This window comes from Syngnathus acus, chromosome 21 (genome assembly GCF_901709675.1).
Source record: "Syngnathus acus chromosome 21, fSynAcu1.2, whole genome shotgun sequence".
Classification (NCBI taxonomy): domain Eukaryota; kingdom Metazoa; phylum Chordata; class Actinopteri; order Syngnathiformes; family Syngnathidae; genus Syngnathus; species Syngnathus acus.
In genome coordinates, this window is record NC_051105.1 from 9898657 (window position 1) to 9914197 (window position 15541).

Here is a 15541-nt window from a genome sequence, read left to right on the forward strand (position 1 = left end):
TTTATTTTGCCTGAATGAAATTTCAAGATTTTTTTTTTGTCCCAACATTATAAATAAAACAATAAATACATGAATTACAGGGAGAATGTTTGACTGTTTTACATTACATTGTCCTTCAGTATTTGTTCACCTTTACATTAGAGATGAAAATTTTTTAGTTAAGAAAATTAAGTGAACTTGATTGGCTTTAGCAAAACATCAAATTATGTGGCACACTGGATCAATTAATCTGTAAATAAGATTAGGTAAAAAAAAAAAAAAAACCTCCATCATTTCTTTGTCAGCAAATACCTCACAGCAAGTTTTATTTATACATCCAAAAACAAAAGATCAAATTTGTCACACTATATACAGATATTACATACAGTGTTTGTACACATATTACATAACTTGTACACAAGAAAAATAGACATAAAAATGTAAACCTTTTGTATACAAAAAATACCTTAGACAAAACAAGGAGCGTTAACAAAAGGTGACTAGATTTGCGCTCGTCCTAGCTTTCAAAACCAAAAGACGGTACATTCAATGAATATGGAATTTGTCAGCCATCTTTGAATGCAAGCGGTCGGGTGCCTACGAGCCCTGTTTGTTTTTGTTCTACATCATGTCGGGTGAATTGGGCGTGGCGACTACTCATGCTAAATGTGGATAGAATACAGCAAAATTACCTTGTTTAGCTGGCAAAGAAACAATCCAAATAGAATATATAGATACGATAGGTTTTTCTCCACTTAATGTAATAACACTGCAGGCGTTTGTGGTGGAGCTACAATGATGTGTGTTCTCTTTGGAAAGGAGAAGGAACTGGGCCTTCTCACAGCTGGAAACTGGCGATGAGCGTGAAGAGTTGCTAACGAGCAAGCAAAAATGGAAATTTATATATTTAAAAAAAAAAAAAAAAAAACGTCAGAACAGACATGCAGTGACACACACGGCAGGCTTAAATCCTTTAACTTCTGTGCAAATCCACCTTGAACTACGTCCGTCCGTCCACTAAATATTAGGGGGGGATGAATAGATTCCTGTTTCGATACCTTTTCATATGCACTGAGTCTCTCCCGGGGTTCTGATAGCTATTAAAAAAATATTCTTGGACTACTTAACATGACAACATACACAGCAAACAGACACCGATCCATCCCAATGGCCCAGAGAGCTTTTACAACCCGTTTGATCACCAATTTTAAAAACATGAGACTTGTTCTACACTCTACACGTTCCACTGAACACATTGCAAGTGACTATTTCTGCCCATTTGCTACTCAATAATTCACTGACAAACCCCAGGATGGAGCCCGTTAACGCTATACACCCAATATGCAACAATGCCTCACCAGAGTTGCCCAACTGTTATTTTCCTTCATTTAAAATCCTGATTATTCACCCTGAAAAAAAATGCTTAAAAACTGACCGAGTCCTCTTAAACACGCCAAGTAATGGCACAGTGCTACAGCTCCCTGGTGAGAGACAAATGAGAAGTTTTAATGAAGATGTACATGTGACGCAAAGGTGTTCAAACTTGTCCTCAGAGGGCCACTTTGCAATTCTTAAAATGCTAAAAACAATTGCAATTTGATTCATTTTGGAAAATTGCTACCTCACAGCTTCATAATAAAGATAATGCAAATACAATAGTTTAAGGGAAAAATGGGAACATTTTTTAATAAATGTGCCTCTACTCGTCTAAAAATGGTATTCAGATTTTAATATAGATTGGAAATTGGAGCAAACCATTTTTTTGCTTCTGAAACTAAATTATCTTTATTCCACTGGAGATTTTTTTTTTACTATTTTTAAGTGTTAATAGTTTCTGTCTTTGCATAAAAAATGTACGGCTGGCCAGAAGTGGCCCCCAGGCCGCAGTCTGAACACCCTTGAACGTTCAATGAGATCTAAAAATCAGCAGAGAGTTAAAGGAGCAGTCAGCACCTCGGAAATTTGACATTAAAGTCCCTGCGACTGTTATCACACTGGACTCACCAGGCGAAGCTACATGGAACCACTCGAATATCAGCAACACTGGCGTCAATGTATTTATTGCTTTAGTATTTAAAAACCTTTTGTGAAGTGGGTCGCACAGCCGACAGTGAGGTCAGAGATTTGAAAAATCTGCGCAAACCGATAAATGAGCACATGTACAGCATACACACAATATAAAAACAGCTTTAAAAGTATTTGGGTGACTGTGTCTATATAAGTTTTTTTGTTTGTTTGTTTGTTTGTTTGTTTGTTTGTTTTAAACAAGCAGTGTATGAAACAGGTGGGACATGAAAACGATGCAGTGGCCAGCTGAGCAAAAGGCAAGAGGGACTTGTTCAGGATTGAAAGGGGGAAAAAGTTTTTCGGGATTCAGCCACATCTGTCAGCTTCACTTCTAATCTCAAAAATCTCAAGGCATCAAACAAGTGCACCAAAACCCACATGCAGCAGTACCTTGACTTGCGAGCTTAATTTGAAACTCCTTGATTTCCAACTATCCAGATTCATGCACTAACACACTTAGAACCTCACTTGTAATACAAATTGGCACACCTAGTAGAACAACCGTCTTTCCACGAGTAGTGCCACTTCTAGACAACTAGTCTAACCGCAAGAAAATGCTCAAACGGCTTTCCGTAAAGCCATTTGAGCATTTAATAGATATCCATCTTAAGGTGCATGTGCTCGCGAGAAAGCTTTTTGTTCTCATGACCCGGATGTCACAAGTGAGGCAAAATCACACTAGTTGACATGGTACTCAATGCTAACTAGCTTATAAGTCAAGGTACTTCCGTCAACGTCTTTGAGACCCCTTGGCGTTGTGCAAAATCATGATCCAATGTGTGCACCATTACCGCATTGAGTCAAAGGCTCAGGGTGTGCCGTCGCCGGTGCAAAGTAAATCTCACTTGTAGGACACCGACATTTTCCTAGTGAAGCGAATTTGTGCACTAGTTGACATCTGTGCCTTGCTAGTACTACCAGCAAAGCACTAGATGTTACCTAGTAGACTCTCGATGTCCACCATGGACCTTGAACGAGATATGGAGGATGGCGTATGAATGACAGCTTTCCATCGTCGCCTGCGCTCAGTTACTTTGCGTGAAAGGGGCGGAGGCGCCATTGGCACTTGCAGTGGTGGCACTAACTATGGAGAAGCCGGCGGGCGGCGCCGTGGAGCTGTGGCTGGGCTGCAGGTCGTTGGGGATGCCACTGTGCGAGGCCAACTGGTGACCGAAGGCCGCGCTGAACTGCGGAAGCTGCTGCTTGGGCTGCAAGGAAGTCAGGGGATCGTGCGGGGACGAGCAAGCGGGGGCCGAGGGCGCGGTCAAGCCCGTCAGGCCGCTCTGAGGCAGGGCCGAGAGCGCGGCCAGAGGCTGCAGCGTCACAGAGTTGACCGAGTGGCTGCCGGAAGGGGGGGTGGATAGCGACGTGGATATGAGATGACTTTCCGACGCTATGAGATTCCCGAACTGCGCCGGGTCGGCGAGGGGAAGGTTGTTCCACGATGAGCGCGGGGGTTCTAGCAGGAGAGGGGCATCTGTCTGGAAGGGGCCGGCTTGGGGCGAGGGTATTTGGTCGCTGTAGGGGGATGCCGCCACCGCCGCCACGTCCGACTTGGCCAGGATGTGAGGGGGCCGCGTGCGGGTGAACGTCCGCTCGGGGGCCTGAGTGGCCAGGGAGCCAATCGGGGGGGCAACCAAGGCAGCGGCGGCAGCTGACGTTTGGGGCAGGTCCGTGGGCCGAGATGGCGGCGAGGGGGGAAAGTGACTCGTGGCGGATTGCAGTATGTTCTCCTCCAGCTCCAGGCTAGCAAAGTTCTCCGTCTGGAGGCGACTGTGGAGGATGTCCCCCATGCCACCCGGCTGGACTGCACCGGAAAAGACCGCCATGGCTCGGTGGTCCACTCCTTCTGATGGGTTGAGGTCTCCTATGGAGGTCAGGCACACTAGAGAGTCCGGATAGGACCCCATGGCCTGCAGGGCACGCACCAGCTCCTCAGCCTCCTCTGTGGTGGGTAGCAACTCTCCGTTCTTGCCTACACAACAAGATTACTTTAGTTAACAAATTAACTACAACTGAAATTGAAGAAAAGAAAAATGCCATATCATAAATTTAGACTTGAACTTGTTAGGACACCTTCAAACAAGTCGAAATCCTGAAGATCATCAGGCAGTCTCGGTAGAACATCAGAAAAATCCTCCTGATTGAGCTCGAGGTCGTTTGGAATGTCTTCCATTTCATTGGTGATGTCATCCGGAAGTTCGTCCGTACTCAGTTCTGGAGTCGAGGGGCTCCTGCCAAAAAAGATGATGTTACGAAGCTGCGTGGAATGCAAAGTTATCATGTTGCAGGTTCAAGCGTACCTGATGCTGGCCTGGGTGGACATCGCTAGGCTCATAGCCGGCATTCCCAGATACCCCTGAGGCAACGCGGGAGGAATGGGTTTCTGCGGCCGCCGCGGCACTCTCCTCTTCTTCTTGTGTTTTTTGGTGAGTGCCGGCGGTTTGGTCTTTTTGCGCGGCTTACGTTGGTGCTGTTGCTGCTGGTGGTGGTGGTGATGATGATGGTGGTGGTGGTGGTGCACTCGCCGATTGCAGTCCCCGCGTAGGAAATTATCCTGCGCAAAACTAACTTTAAACACGATGTGGTCCACACCCGAGAAGACCGTGCGCGACGACAAACACACCATTTTTTTGGCATGCTCTTCACAGAGTGGCGTTTGATGCGTGATGTCGAACACAGGAACGGAGCACTGCTGACCGTCTGCGAACTTGGCTGTGCAGCTTGCAAATAGCTGCTGCGAGCGATTCAACAGAATGTCTACAGAGAGCAGTTAAGGAAGAAAAAGAAGGATGGAGATCTTCCGGTGAGATTAAGGTGAACATAAATTTTGCTGTTGTCAATTTTCAAAGGATACGCTGAAAACAGTGTTTGGTGAAAGGCAGCGCTCTGTTGTCGCAGCGTTGGCCTCGAGTGCTACCCGTACACGTCCCTGCGTCTGTGTTGGGCGCTTTTGTGGCTGCTTCACTGTGGTGGCGCTCTGATCCAGAACTTAGGCAAGCAGAAATGAAATCGGTTGGATCGGTTGAGAGATAATGCAAAATCGTTTTTGAGACTACCTTGAAGGGCTTTGAGAGGAACCGCGCAACTCCTGGATGAGCTGCCCGGCACAGTCCGGGTTCTTACTGGCGGCGTGCACCAAGGCTTTGCGGAAGGCGTAGCGGTACCTCCTTTGGCGGATACTCGCCCTCTCCTGCCTGCACATGTGCTTGTACTTGTGCTGCAGGTACGAGCAAAGCCTCAGCAGTCGCGCTCTCCGCGACGAGCCGGCGTCGTCCTCCAAACTATTTTGGGATGACACAATCAGTTTCCGCTAGTGAGCTGGATTCGTGTGTTGACGTCACGTTACGGACCTGTTCTGCGGTCTCCAAGTGCTCAGGCCAGGAACGAATCTCTCTGCTTCAACTTCTTCATCGTCGTCGTCATTATCGGCGCTGTCCTCCGACCAGTCCAGACCTGCAAGAAAATCTGTTAGACAAAAAAAAAAACTCACCAAGATCTTAACATTTGGTGAGGAGAGTGAAGCACCTAAATGAGGAAAGAGGTCTCCGTATTCTCGGTGTCTCTTGGCACAAAGCTGCACCAGATGCTGCAACCTGGCCAGGCAGCGAGCCGACGGCGAGTAGGAGCTGGGTCGCATGACCAGCGTGTGATTGGAAGCCAAAGGTGTTTTCCTGCTTAGTGACGGACCCGGTGGCTGCGCGGGATTGGCTGATGCGCTGACGGCGATCCCAGGAGGCATGAAGTTGACCGTCTGAGGTGGTGCTGGATTGCATAATAGACCCTGCTGAGGGGGCGGCTGGAGAAGACCTGACTGCTGCCGTGGGGGTTGCGTGGTGAGCGGCGACGAGGGGTGGACGCGGGGGACGGGGGAGGGATTAAAGTGCTCAGGTGTCTGGAAACGGTCCGCCGCGTCCTGGCAGATTTTCTGGTTCAGCACCAGCCGGCTCTGTGATTTCTTCTTGATGGCGTTGCTTTTCCGAGGGGGACCCATCTCCTCCCCGTCTGTGTCGTCCTCGTAGAAGGCGAACGGATCCAGGAGTTCCCCATCGGGAAGGGCGAGCAGGCGCGTACAGGGCGGCGATGGCGGATGTTTGTTTAGACCGTTGGAAGCTAAAGGTAAAGAGGGCACCGTGATGTTGAGGGCCACCGAGTCCAGGTGAGCCCGCGAACGCATTTCTTCCAAAGTGTCGTGTTTCTTCTTGCGCTCCTTCTTGGGGATGAAGCCGAGGACCTGCAGGTGGCTGTTGCAGTACCTGTAACAACAAGTAGAATACCTTTAAGTACACATATGTACTACATTGCTCCCATATGTAGCACTAGAGTTTACCCACCTGCGATCCTCGGACTTCGGGATGGGGTTGGTACACCGCTGGCTGTTGTACTTGGCCACATATTCACACTGCTTGAAGGGGGCGGTCTTGTCTTCCAGAACGTGCCGTATGCAGAAAGCGTAGCCATTGAGTCTGCGTTGCTTGCAGAGCTTTGGGCTGTACGAGCACAAGGGCTTATTGTCCACCTCTGAGAAATGTATGTGTTTGCCTTCATACATCACGTGACTCTTGTCCTTGACAACATCAGCTGATGGGATAAAGTCGGGGGAGAAAAGCACATATGACATCATTAACTTTGAAATGTAACCATGCACATACAGCGCTAAGACAATTGATTATTCATTCAGTCATCGGTAAATGGGTTACGATAAGCTCTTCCTGTAGCATATACTTCAGTGCTTCAATACTTCAAAACCAATTGAAAGCCGTTTGAGCATTTACACAATATCCTTGATGTCCATCTTAAGGTCAATATAGTAGTTACACTCACCCCACAAGCAGAATGACTGGGACGCACTTGTGGGACAACGGCATGTTATACTAGCACAGTCGTATTTTGAGTATGACACCACTGTTCTACTCGTGCCTCGAATTGTCTTATTTATGAAGCCTGGGAGTGAATTAGAACATGGACCTTTTATTTGAATATCAAGGATATCAAAGAAATGTTATTTGGTTACTACAGGGTTGTTTAATACAGTGTAACAGGAGAATTAAAAAAAAAAAACATTACCCCAAATGTTATTATGCATTCATAATAACTTAACAGTGTCTGCAATTACACACTTGAGTTACGGTTGAGGTTTTTTAAAGTGGTCACATGAACTCAACTCTGTATAAAATTTGCCAGTGTGGACACACACCCAATACACTAACGTGTGTGTGTGTGTGTACAGGGAATGTTATTCGAATGTTGTGTAAACACTAAGCTACAGGTCACTTCACATAAGCGCAATCTATTTACCTTGGTAGCCGCTAACATTGACTTTATGCGGTTGTCGTTTGTATTACGGGCGTCAGTGTGCCTCCGACACCCGAGGCGTGCACATAGCGCATAATATGAGATGTGATTAAACAAAGGTGATGAAAATAAAGTTCCTGTAAAATGAACACCAGCAACTACAAGGAAATTAATAAAGGACGAGTGGTTGGTTGCAAAAGATGACAGATACGTCTATTAAGGAGCTAGCTTGTCAATATTAGCATGTAGTCCGATGAGCAGTTTTTAAATTTTAATGGCCTCAATAGTGTATGTAACTAAACATGAAGGGTATCTATATTTTTATTCACAAATAAAATCATCATTTTGGTTCTTTATTATTAATTTTTAACCTCACGGCTGCTTTGGAAATTCAAAACATTCGTTAGCTAGTTAGCTAAGGAAGCTAAAAACACGAAATAGTAGGCGGTAGCTAACCAGGAAACGGAAGCCTCTACAAATGGCAACAACACGAAGGGTCTATATTTATATCATTTGAAATCTAATTTGTAATAGAACACACACACGAAAAACATTAAAAACGATATCATTTTATTTCATTGCACATAAACACATAAACCACCAACACGTTCAAACAAAAGGTCTTCACCCGAAGCTAAGGCCTGTCCTCGGGAAGCCTACGTTGAAAATGATATTGGTGGCGTTACGCTATGACTTGTAAGCCAACCTAAAAAATATACATATATATAAATATAATATTTAAACCCACCTCAGCGATTTGACTGAAATATGTGGATGTTCATATTTCGAAATAAACAAGTGGCCTGTTAGCTTCGACAGGCGCCGGTGTCGAGTGATATTCGCCTCCCCGGCTAAAGGTGGCGCGAACGGGTGTCGCTACAAATCGAGGTCGAGGTCTGCCTTACCTTGAATTGGTACGGGCCGTTGTACGGTATTCGCTCCAGATAGACGGCCGAAATGTCTAATACGATCCGCTAGGCTATTCGCGCATCGATGTCCCAAGATAGATTAACAATAGTGATCTTCATCGAGCTCGGTGCGACTTGATTTTCGGATGGATATAAAATAAGCTCTCGATCAAATTTTAAGCACTAAGTAGGCTGCTACGGATTTTGTCAGATCCACGGCAGACTCCCTCACAGCACCACTACAGGCACTGCGGGGACATGACAACAACCCGCTCGACAACAACAACCTCTCCAACCATATTGGAAATTCAACTTTGTTAAGAGCGCACACAGTGTCGAAGTGTAACAAAAAGTATGACTGTCGTTGACATGTTCTGCATTTGGCGCACGTATAAGGCGAGAGGTCCGATCGGGGCTTGTTTGAGTGACACAGCCACATAGATGAGGCTATTTCATCTCGGTGTGAGTGTCTAATGTGCCCTGCTGCACTGCCACACTCTCACCCGCTATTCACTGATGATGGACCACGTGTCATAGGTACCAAAACAAACTCCTTTGCTCAACATCACACAAGACAAGTTCAACTTTTTCTTTAAAAAAAAAAAAGCCTATACTGAAATGAGTTTTAATGCATACAGTGTAAATGTTATTGGGTGTAGTGAAAATGTAAACAATGTGATTTACATGGGAAGATTTATTTGTTTTTATTTTTTGGCACACCGGGAAAAAAAATGGTTGCATTTTTGCTCACAAGAAAATCTTGCTCCTTATACTGTAACAAGAATTACACTGCTTACAGCAGGGGTCACCAATCTTTAGGAATCCGAGCAACTTCCAAAAGTGATAGGCAGTGTTTGGTATTATCTGTCTTCATCCCGTGGTGGGGGGCTAAAATATTAAATCAAGAATTACGTTTTACATTAAAAATAGATTTTACACATCTAATTAAAAATTGAGATTTTTTTTGACATTTTGATTGAGAATTGGCTGCCACTGCAAAGTACAACCATAATTTAAAAAAAAATTAAATTACTTCCACTCTGACTTTACTTTTGTCTTGCCTGCACCCGCAAGAGAAGATAAAAACACAATCTTAAGAGTGATGCCCCCAATTTGGTGATAACGTTCACTAAAGATTTTCAGAAATGTTCCATGGGGCCTGATGCAATCTCTTTTGGGACTTCTGCTGATTCACAAAGATAGTTGGAGGTGTAGTCCAGGCTTGCTTTCTTTCCTTTGCCTCCTGTAGTTGATAATTGTCACATGTCTACAACTTCTCTGTTTCAGATATTGCCTAGAGGAGTCGAATAACAGATTTGTCCCAATTGGGAGCAAAAAGCCAGCTACTTCAATTGCAACAATTCCATGCAGTTAGAATGCAGATCAGTTCTGCAAAAGGTAAATAATGGGGGTAGCTTCTTTTTCATTTGGTGGTCTTACCTTCAGTGCAGCAACTGGGTGACCTTCAATCCCTTGCAAGTGTAAAACCAAAGCTATTTAGGGCATGCCTGGTTAAATGATTACCCACTGTTTCACCATTAATTGCATACTGTGCCAGCAACCGGAGTCAGCACATCTTCCCTAGGTTGTAGGTGCCAAGTGCCTGGACTCATTTTTCACTAACGGTCGGGTAGGCCTTTGTCGCTTCAGGCTATCACAAACACATCGGCTAGGACCAGAGCAGGTAAGATTTTGTGTTTATTCACTCATAACATGCAACATTGACGAAGGAACATAAAAAAATGCTTGTATGTGATCCACTCCTCATATCTTCTTATAGGTGTTGAAGGATCTCACCTCTCATGTGGAATATCCAGATCATCAGCGGAGACACAAATAGCAACTCAGTGACAAAAGTAGGTAAATAAAAATGTTGGACTTCAGTAGAAACAGGAAACGGGTCTTCCATGTCCGAGAAGTAAACACATACAGCATCAAGTACATCATTAACATTCCCAGACAATGTCGACATGAACATCTTCCAACAGGTCCTGCAATCTCACTGGTAATGCTGTGAAAGCCCTAATAAGAGTCATTTAAGGTTCTTGTCTATCCAACACATTCCAATGCAATAGTAATGCAGTGACAATATTAATTGTGATATTAGCAGCTTCACAGCATGTTTGTGTTAAGAAGCCAATAGTGTTCATTACAAGTTACATGGTATCAAATGAGATGGCTGGCACGCGTTCAATCCTTTTGTGAGCGAAAAAAAAAGTGTGACAAGGGCTTCATAATATTCGCCATCTAAAATGGGTCACTCAGTAGAGCACAAAGACGTGCATTGTCACAAACAAACTCAATTAGTGAGTTACTGTTACTGTTGTTTGCTTTAGATGAGCCGCCTTTGATTTAAAAAAAAAAAAAGGTCACTACAGGCAACTGCGCTGGAAAGCGGCCATGTGTGTTATTATTATCTTAACATTACCACTTACATAACGTACATCAAAATTATTATAATCTTATTATAGCCATCTTCAACTAGATGCTAACAGATTTATCGTTGCTAGCGCTGTGTTACTTTATCATTAAAATCTTTATAGGGTTCGATGGCCCTCAAATACATGCGCACGATCGTTATTGCCCCACCTCATTTTAGTCGGCAAGTGACTGCTTACTCCGCACCACTCGTCTTGTCACTGCTGAATCAGAATTCATAGTCTTCGGAGTTTTAAATGTTCCATTTGATTTCCATAAATGGGCTACCGCAAACTCGGTCTGAATGAATATATTAATCAATGAGGTCGTTGTATATATTTTGCGTCGCTATAACTGATTGTTACATACTGCATTTATTACACTAAGACTCAACAAAAAAAACTCAGTTTAATGGTTGTTTTTATAGAAAAGGTTTAATCTTTTTTTTTTAAATGGAAATTTGTGGAATTTCTGGGGCGGATCATTACAAAGAATGTTTTGAATCACTTGACAAGTTAGGATGGTTTGGAATCTTGCAAAAGGTGAATTGAAAAATATCAGAAAAGACACATTCAGCAAATATTATTACAGTGACTGGATGTTGTTTAGATATTTGCTATGTCAATTTTGTATGTCAGAGTTCAGCAAAGAGGGGAAACAAAAACAGGAAATGACTGAATTTGAAAGCACCAAAGTCTGCAGGGGAAAAAAACAAAATCAAAATGCACATCTGGACCAAAGTCATACTTGTCTCTAAATAGCAGGCCCGGGAGAAGTCCGTGTCATTTTGTACACAAAAGTTCAAAGCTGTAATGACATAACCCAGACACTGCTGAACAAACAATGTTGAAAAGATAAACTCAAAGAAAATACAGTAGAGCGCATTTATTAAAAGCTATTTAGTTGGAATATATTAGGTAAAATATATTTATATCACATTTCTACAAATAGTGTACTCTAGCAGAAAATATACATTTATACAAAACACTTTGAGTTCTACTGTCTTTATCTTCTCAATTAAACAAAAGGAAAATCTGTAAAATGCATTAAAAACATCCAACAGAGCTGAAAAGAGAAATTTGCAATATGCAAGATTTGTAATTTTACAAGAGTAAAGTCGTAAAATATAACCATTTTTGTCAAATCTTTTCCCCCGTGTATCCGTCTGTATGTTTATTCTAGGCTTCACAATTTAAAAGTAAATGAAAAGATACAGAGTATTCGAGTGTGTTAAGTTTTTTCATTCAATGCAATTGTTGACTGAAGACATGCACTATTATGAAAAGTCTACACACCCCTGTTCAGATGTCAGGTTCTTAAATTCTCCTCTCCAAAAGATTTTTTTTTTCATTCGTTTGCGTGGTTCATTATTCCAGTCACATAAATGGTTGAAAAACTTTTAAGATCAATTATTCTCATTCTTTTCTAATATCACAACCCCCTGGCATTTGAACAAGGGTGTGTAGACTTTTAATAACATCAGCCTATGTACAATCACAAAGTTGATGAGGCCACAGGCTCCTCCGGTGCACTGGCCCCCGCTTGAGGGGCCCCTGGCAAAGATTCCATCTCAGTGGCCGACACAGACTGGCTTAGTTCCCTTAGCGAGCTTTTAGTTATGTCCAGGCATGCACGCTTCAGGATGTTGCGAACTTTTTTACCCAGAAGCACATAGAGCACTGGGTTAATGCAACTATGGAAGAATCCTAAACTGGTGGCCAGAGGAAATCCCATTTTCAGCACGTTATGTAAATAGAGCGAGGAATGTATGGAGAGCTCCATCACACTGAAGATATGGAACGGGGCCCAGCATATAAAGAAAGCCAGGATCATGGCCGAGACTGTTTTGGTGAAGCTTGACAGGCGAACGGCTCCCTGGGATCGATTCACTCGGATCGTCAGAAGGATACCGGTCACACACATCGCGGAGAACGGCAAGAGGAATCCAACAGTGGTACGGACGGAGACCATTAGAATGTGTCTCGCAGCCGCCGACAGTCCATCCTGTGCATGGAAGTTGTTGAAGCACACCACTTTGTCGTGTAAGCGCATTGTGTCCCGAAAGATGAGCGCGGGGCAGCTGACGGCGGCGGCCGTGACCCAAATGCAGGCGCTGATGAACCAGGCCCGAGCGGGCGTCCGGCACCTCTGAGACCAATTGTGATGAACCAGCGAGACGTATCTGTCCACGCTGAGCACCGTGAGGAACAGAATGCCGGCGTACATGTTCATGACGGACACAAAAGAATTAATCTTGCACATGGCCACGCCGAAATCCCAGTGGAAGTCACGGAGGATGTAGTCGATGTAGAAAGGGAGGAAGAGCACGAAGACAAAGTCGGCCAAGGCCAGATTGAGCAGCCAGACACTGTTGACGGTTCTTTTGCTCTTGCATCCCGTCACCCAAATGACAGTTCCGTTTCCAATCAGGCCCAGCACAAAGGAAATAATGTAAATGACCACCGAGATAATATGCATGGCTTCTTTCTGCCTGTGGTCCACTTTAAGTTCTTCCATGTCACCATATTCCATGTAGTAGTCATAGCTGTAGTTTCCGTAGTCCTCTACGGAGTCGTCCATCGCTGCCGGGGGGGAAACCCCATTGTCAAAATCATGCCAAGAATCATCTATAATTCTGAAGAACCTACCTGTCAAGTTATCTCCTCGCAACTGGCGCTTCCCCAAAGTGATCCAGGGGTCACGGCAACCCGCTCATTCAGTTCCTGTGTTGAAGTGAGTTCTGGGTGTGCCCTGGATAAACATAATGTGAACATCCATTCGGGTCAACATTGCGGCAAGTGACACGGTTGACAGAAGAGGCTGGAGGAACCACAAGTTGATGAATCATTCTGGTCTTACACGGTCAAGGAACTTTTTGGGGAGGGCAGACAATAATAGTTGTGCAAGTTACTTTTTCACTGTAGTCATCACTAAGCGGCTATCACCATGAAATGTTGAAACCTTGTTCATCTGAACCTTTGTGACATGACCAAGGTCACGTATACAGTGTAGCCGAGTTAAAAAAATAATAAAATCAGCAACCTTTTCTATTGGTGTCAGATTTACTTTGAGGGGCAGAGTTTTATTTTTCTTTCTCATAGTATGAAAAATACTATTAATATTATTAAACTTGTAATACATTTGAATATACTGTATATGGAAAACCAATGTTGATTTGGAAATGTTTAAAGTAAAAATTCAGAGGACAAGCAAAACATTTCATCAAATAACATCTGTCTTTTATAGACAGATTTTTTTGCACCGAATCAGGCTCACATGTTTAAAATCTGTGACTGGTAAACAGTGAAATTTTGAGGAACTATCTATAAATGATTGCGTCATCAAAACGGAGAGTGAATATTTGACATGTGCACATTTAAATGACATTTAAATTCCCACATTGTATAACCTTATATTGCTTACTAATGGCAATCATTAAAGACACAGTTTATTGTCAAAAATACATAAAAACACCGTACAGTACATTTAAAACATTTAGAGAAGATCTCACCGAGCACAGAAGGACATGAACGATTTAACATCCAAGAAGCGTCAGTCTCCGGATGAAAAACTGGCCGTCCTTGCCTTCCACTTTGGCGAAGCGTCCCCTTCCAAGCGCCCGTGTGCACTCTTTCCGCGAGTCCATCCAAACTAAACTTTGTCGGAGGCTTTCCTTTTTGCGCGGAGATGTGTGGAGTGGGCGCGCCCCGCCTGACGCGTCACACACGCACCACGGAGGGGAGCAAAGTTGTTATTGGTCGCCCGCGCGGATAAGAATGTGTTCATTCATCAGCGCTTTGGCTGCTTCTCAGAGGCGCGACCTTCTCTCAATAAACACAGAGGAACCGAATGTTGCAGTTTTTAATGGCACTGCTAAATGTTAGGTGTGCGCCAAGTCCTCCTTCATCTTCTACTGGCTTCTCTGATTTGGTTCCTTGAAATTCTTGGCAGCCTTTAAAATAAAACGACAACATGCGCTTACAGTATTTCATTTTTTATAATGCATTCCTCAATGCATGTATAATAGATCCACTGTCCAAATCCAGCAAGGGTTTGGAGCAATCCGCAAAATAACCACCTAGGCTACTATGATTTATTTTTTGTCTCACAAACATCAACTCTCTCAGAATTTTAACATTATTGATTTACTATATGTTTGTCTTGCATATTAGTCCAAATCTGCCCAAAATTATTCGGCCTACTCACTTTGTAGTAGGGCAGTATAAGACATGCAACTAAGCCATGTCTGCCATCTAGGGGTGAATGGTGATATTACACTCAAGTTAGGTTCAATTAAATAATTTGCTCTCGCGGCAGGGGCAGTGCCCCACTAGATTCAGCAGCAGGCGCTATTTCCCTCCATCCATTTTCATAGCATGTCTTCATTAGGGCTGTGGGTGAGTTGGAGTTTATCCTCGCAGGAAAAAAAAAAAGATAATATGAATCTTCAATTTAATACAGAGCTAAGATTAATTTGCTAAATGAACGTGTATACTTTACAGTTATCACTCACCTGCAGCCAAGTGTCAAATTAAGCGCTGTTGCTGTTGTTGTACCTTGGGGACATCCGTCGAGTCTGTATTTGCATAATGGAATTGCGATTATGCTACTGTATGACATATATATGTTTTATGTCTTTGTGTTTTTGACAGGCCACGCCCCTAAAAAAACACCTCCGATATGTGCAGGATATCTTACAATAACGCTATAAAAAATGATTTGTTACATCGTGTTGATTGCTTGCTTGTTTTGTTTTGTGTTTAGAGTGCTATGTTTTTTAATAATAATAATAAAAAAAACGTAACATGGTGTTTTTGATAATATATGGCGATTGCCATCGGTTACAGTAATGTTTTTTCCCCACGTGTTTTGCC

General features: G+C 43.5%; 2 protein-coding genes and 1 long non-coding RNA gene across 4 annotated transcripts; 1 reads left to right on the forward strand and 2 right to left on the reverse strand.

Annotated features, from left to right (window-relative positions):
* Window positions 1–259: 259 nt before the first annotated feature.
* Window positions 260–8495, reverse strand: LOC119115640 (INO80 complex subunit D). Its single transcript, XM_037240404.1, has 10 exons — window positions 8247–8495; window positions 6381–6627; window positions 5575–6302; window positions 5400–5502; window positions 5106–5330; window positions 4904–5037; window positions 4673–4806; window positions 4350–4603; window positions 4123–4280; window positions 260–4021 (listed from the first exon to the last, which is right to left on the reverse strand). Exons 2-10 carry the CDS (start codon window positions 6596–6598, stop codon window positions 3072–3074), a joined length of 2904 nt encoding a protein of 967 aa, XP_037096299.1. The 5' UTR covers window positions 6599–6627; window positions 8247–8495; the 3' UTR covers window positions 260–3071.
* Window positions 8496–8630: 135 nt separating this feature from the next.
* LOC119115720 lies at window positions 8631–10525 on the forward strand. Of its 2 annotated transcripts, XR_005096187.1 has the most exons (4): window positions 8631–8786; window positions 9537–9647; window positions 9835–9933; window positions 10030–10525. It is a non-coding gene; the product is annotated as an uncharacterized LOC119115720 (long non-coding RNA). The 2 variants fall into 2 exon arrangements; XR_005096186.1 differs by having other exon boundaries at window positions 9537–9933.
* Window positions 10526–11537: 1012 nt separating this feature from the next.
* On the reverse strand, window positions 11538–14425 carry gpr1 (G protein-coupled receptor 1). The gene is made up of 3 exons (XM_037240489.1): window positions 14179–14425; window positions 13316–13418; window positions 11538–13249 (listed from the first exon to the last, which is right to left on the reverse strand). The coding sequence occupies exon 3, from the start codon at window positions 13245–13247 to the stop codon at window positions 12162–12164; it is 1086 nt and encodes a 361-aa protein (XP_037096384.1). The 5' UTR covers window positions 13248–13249; window positions 13316–13418; window positions 14179–14425; the 3' UTR covers window positions 11538–12161.
* Between the last annotated feature and the right edge of the window lie 1116 nt (window positions 14426–15541).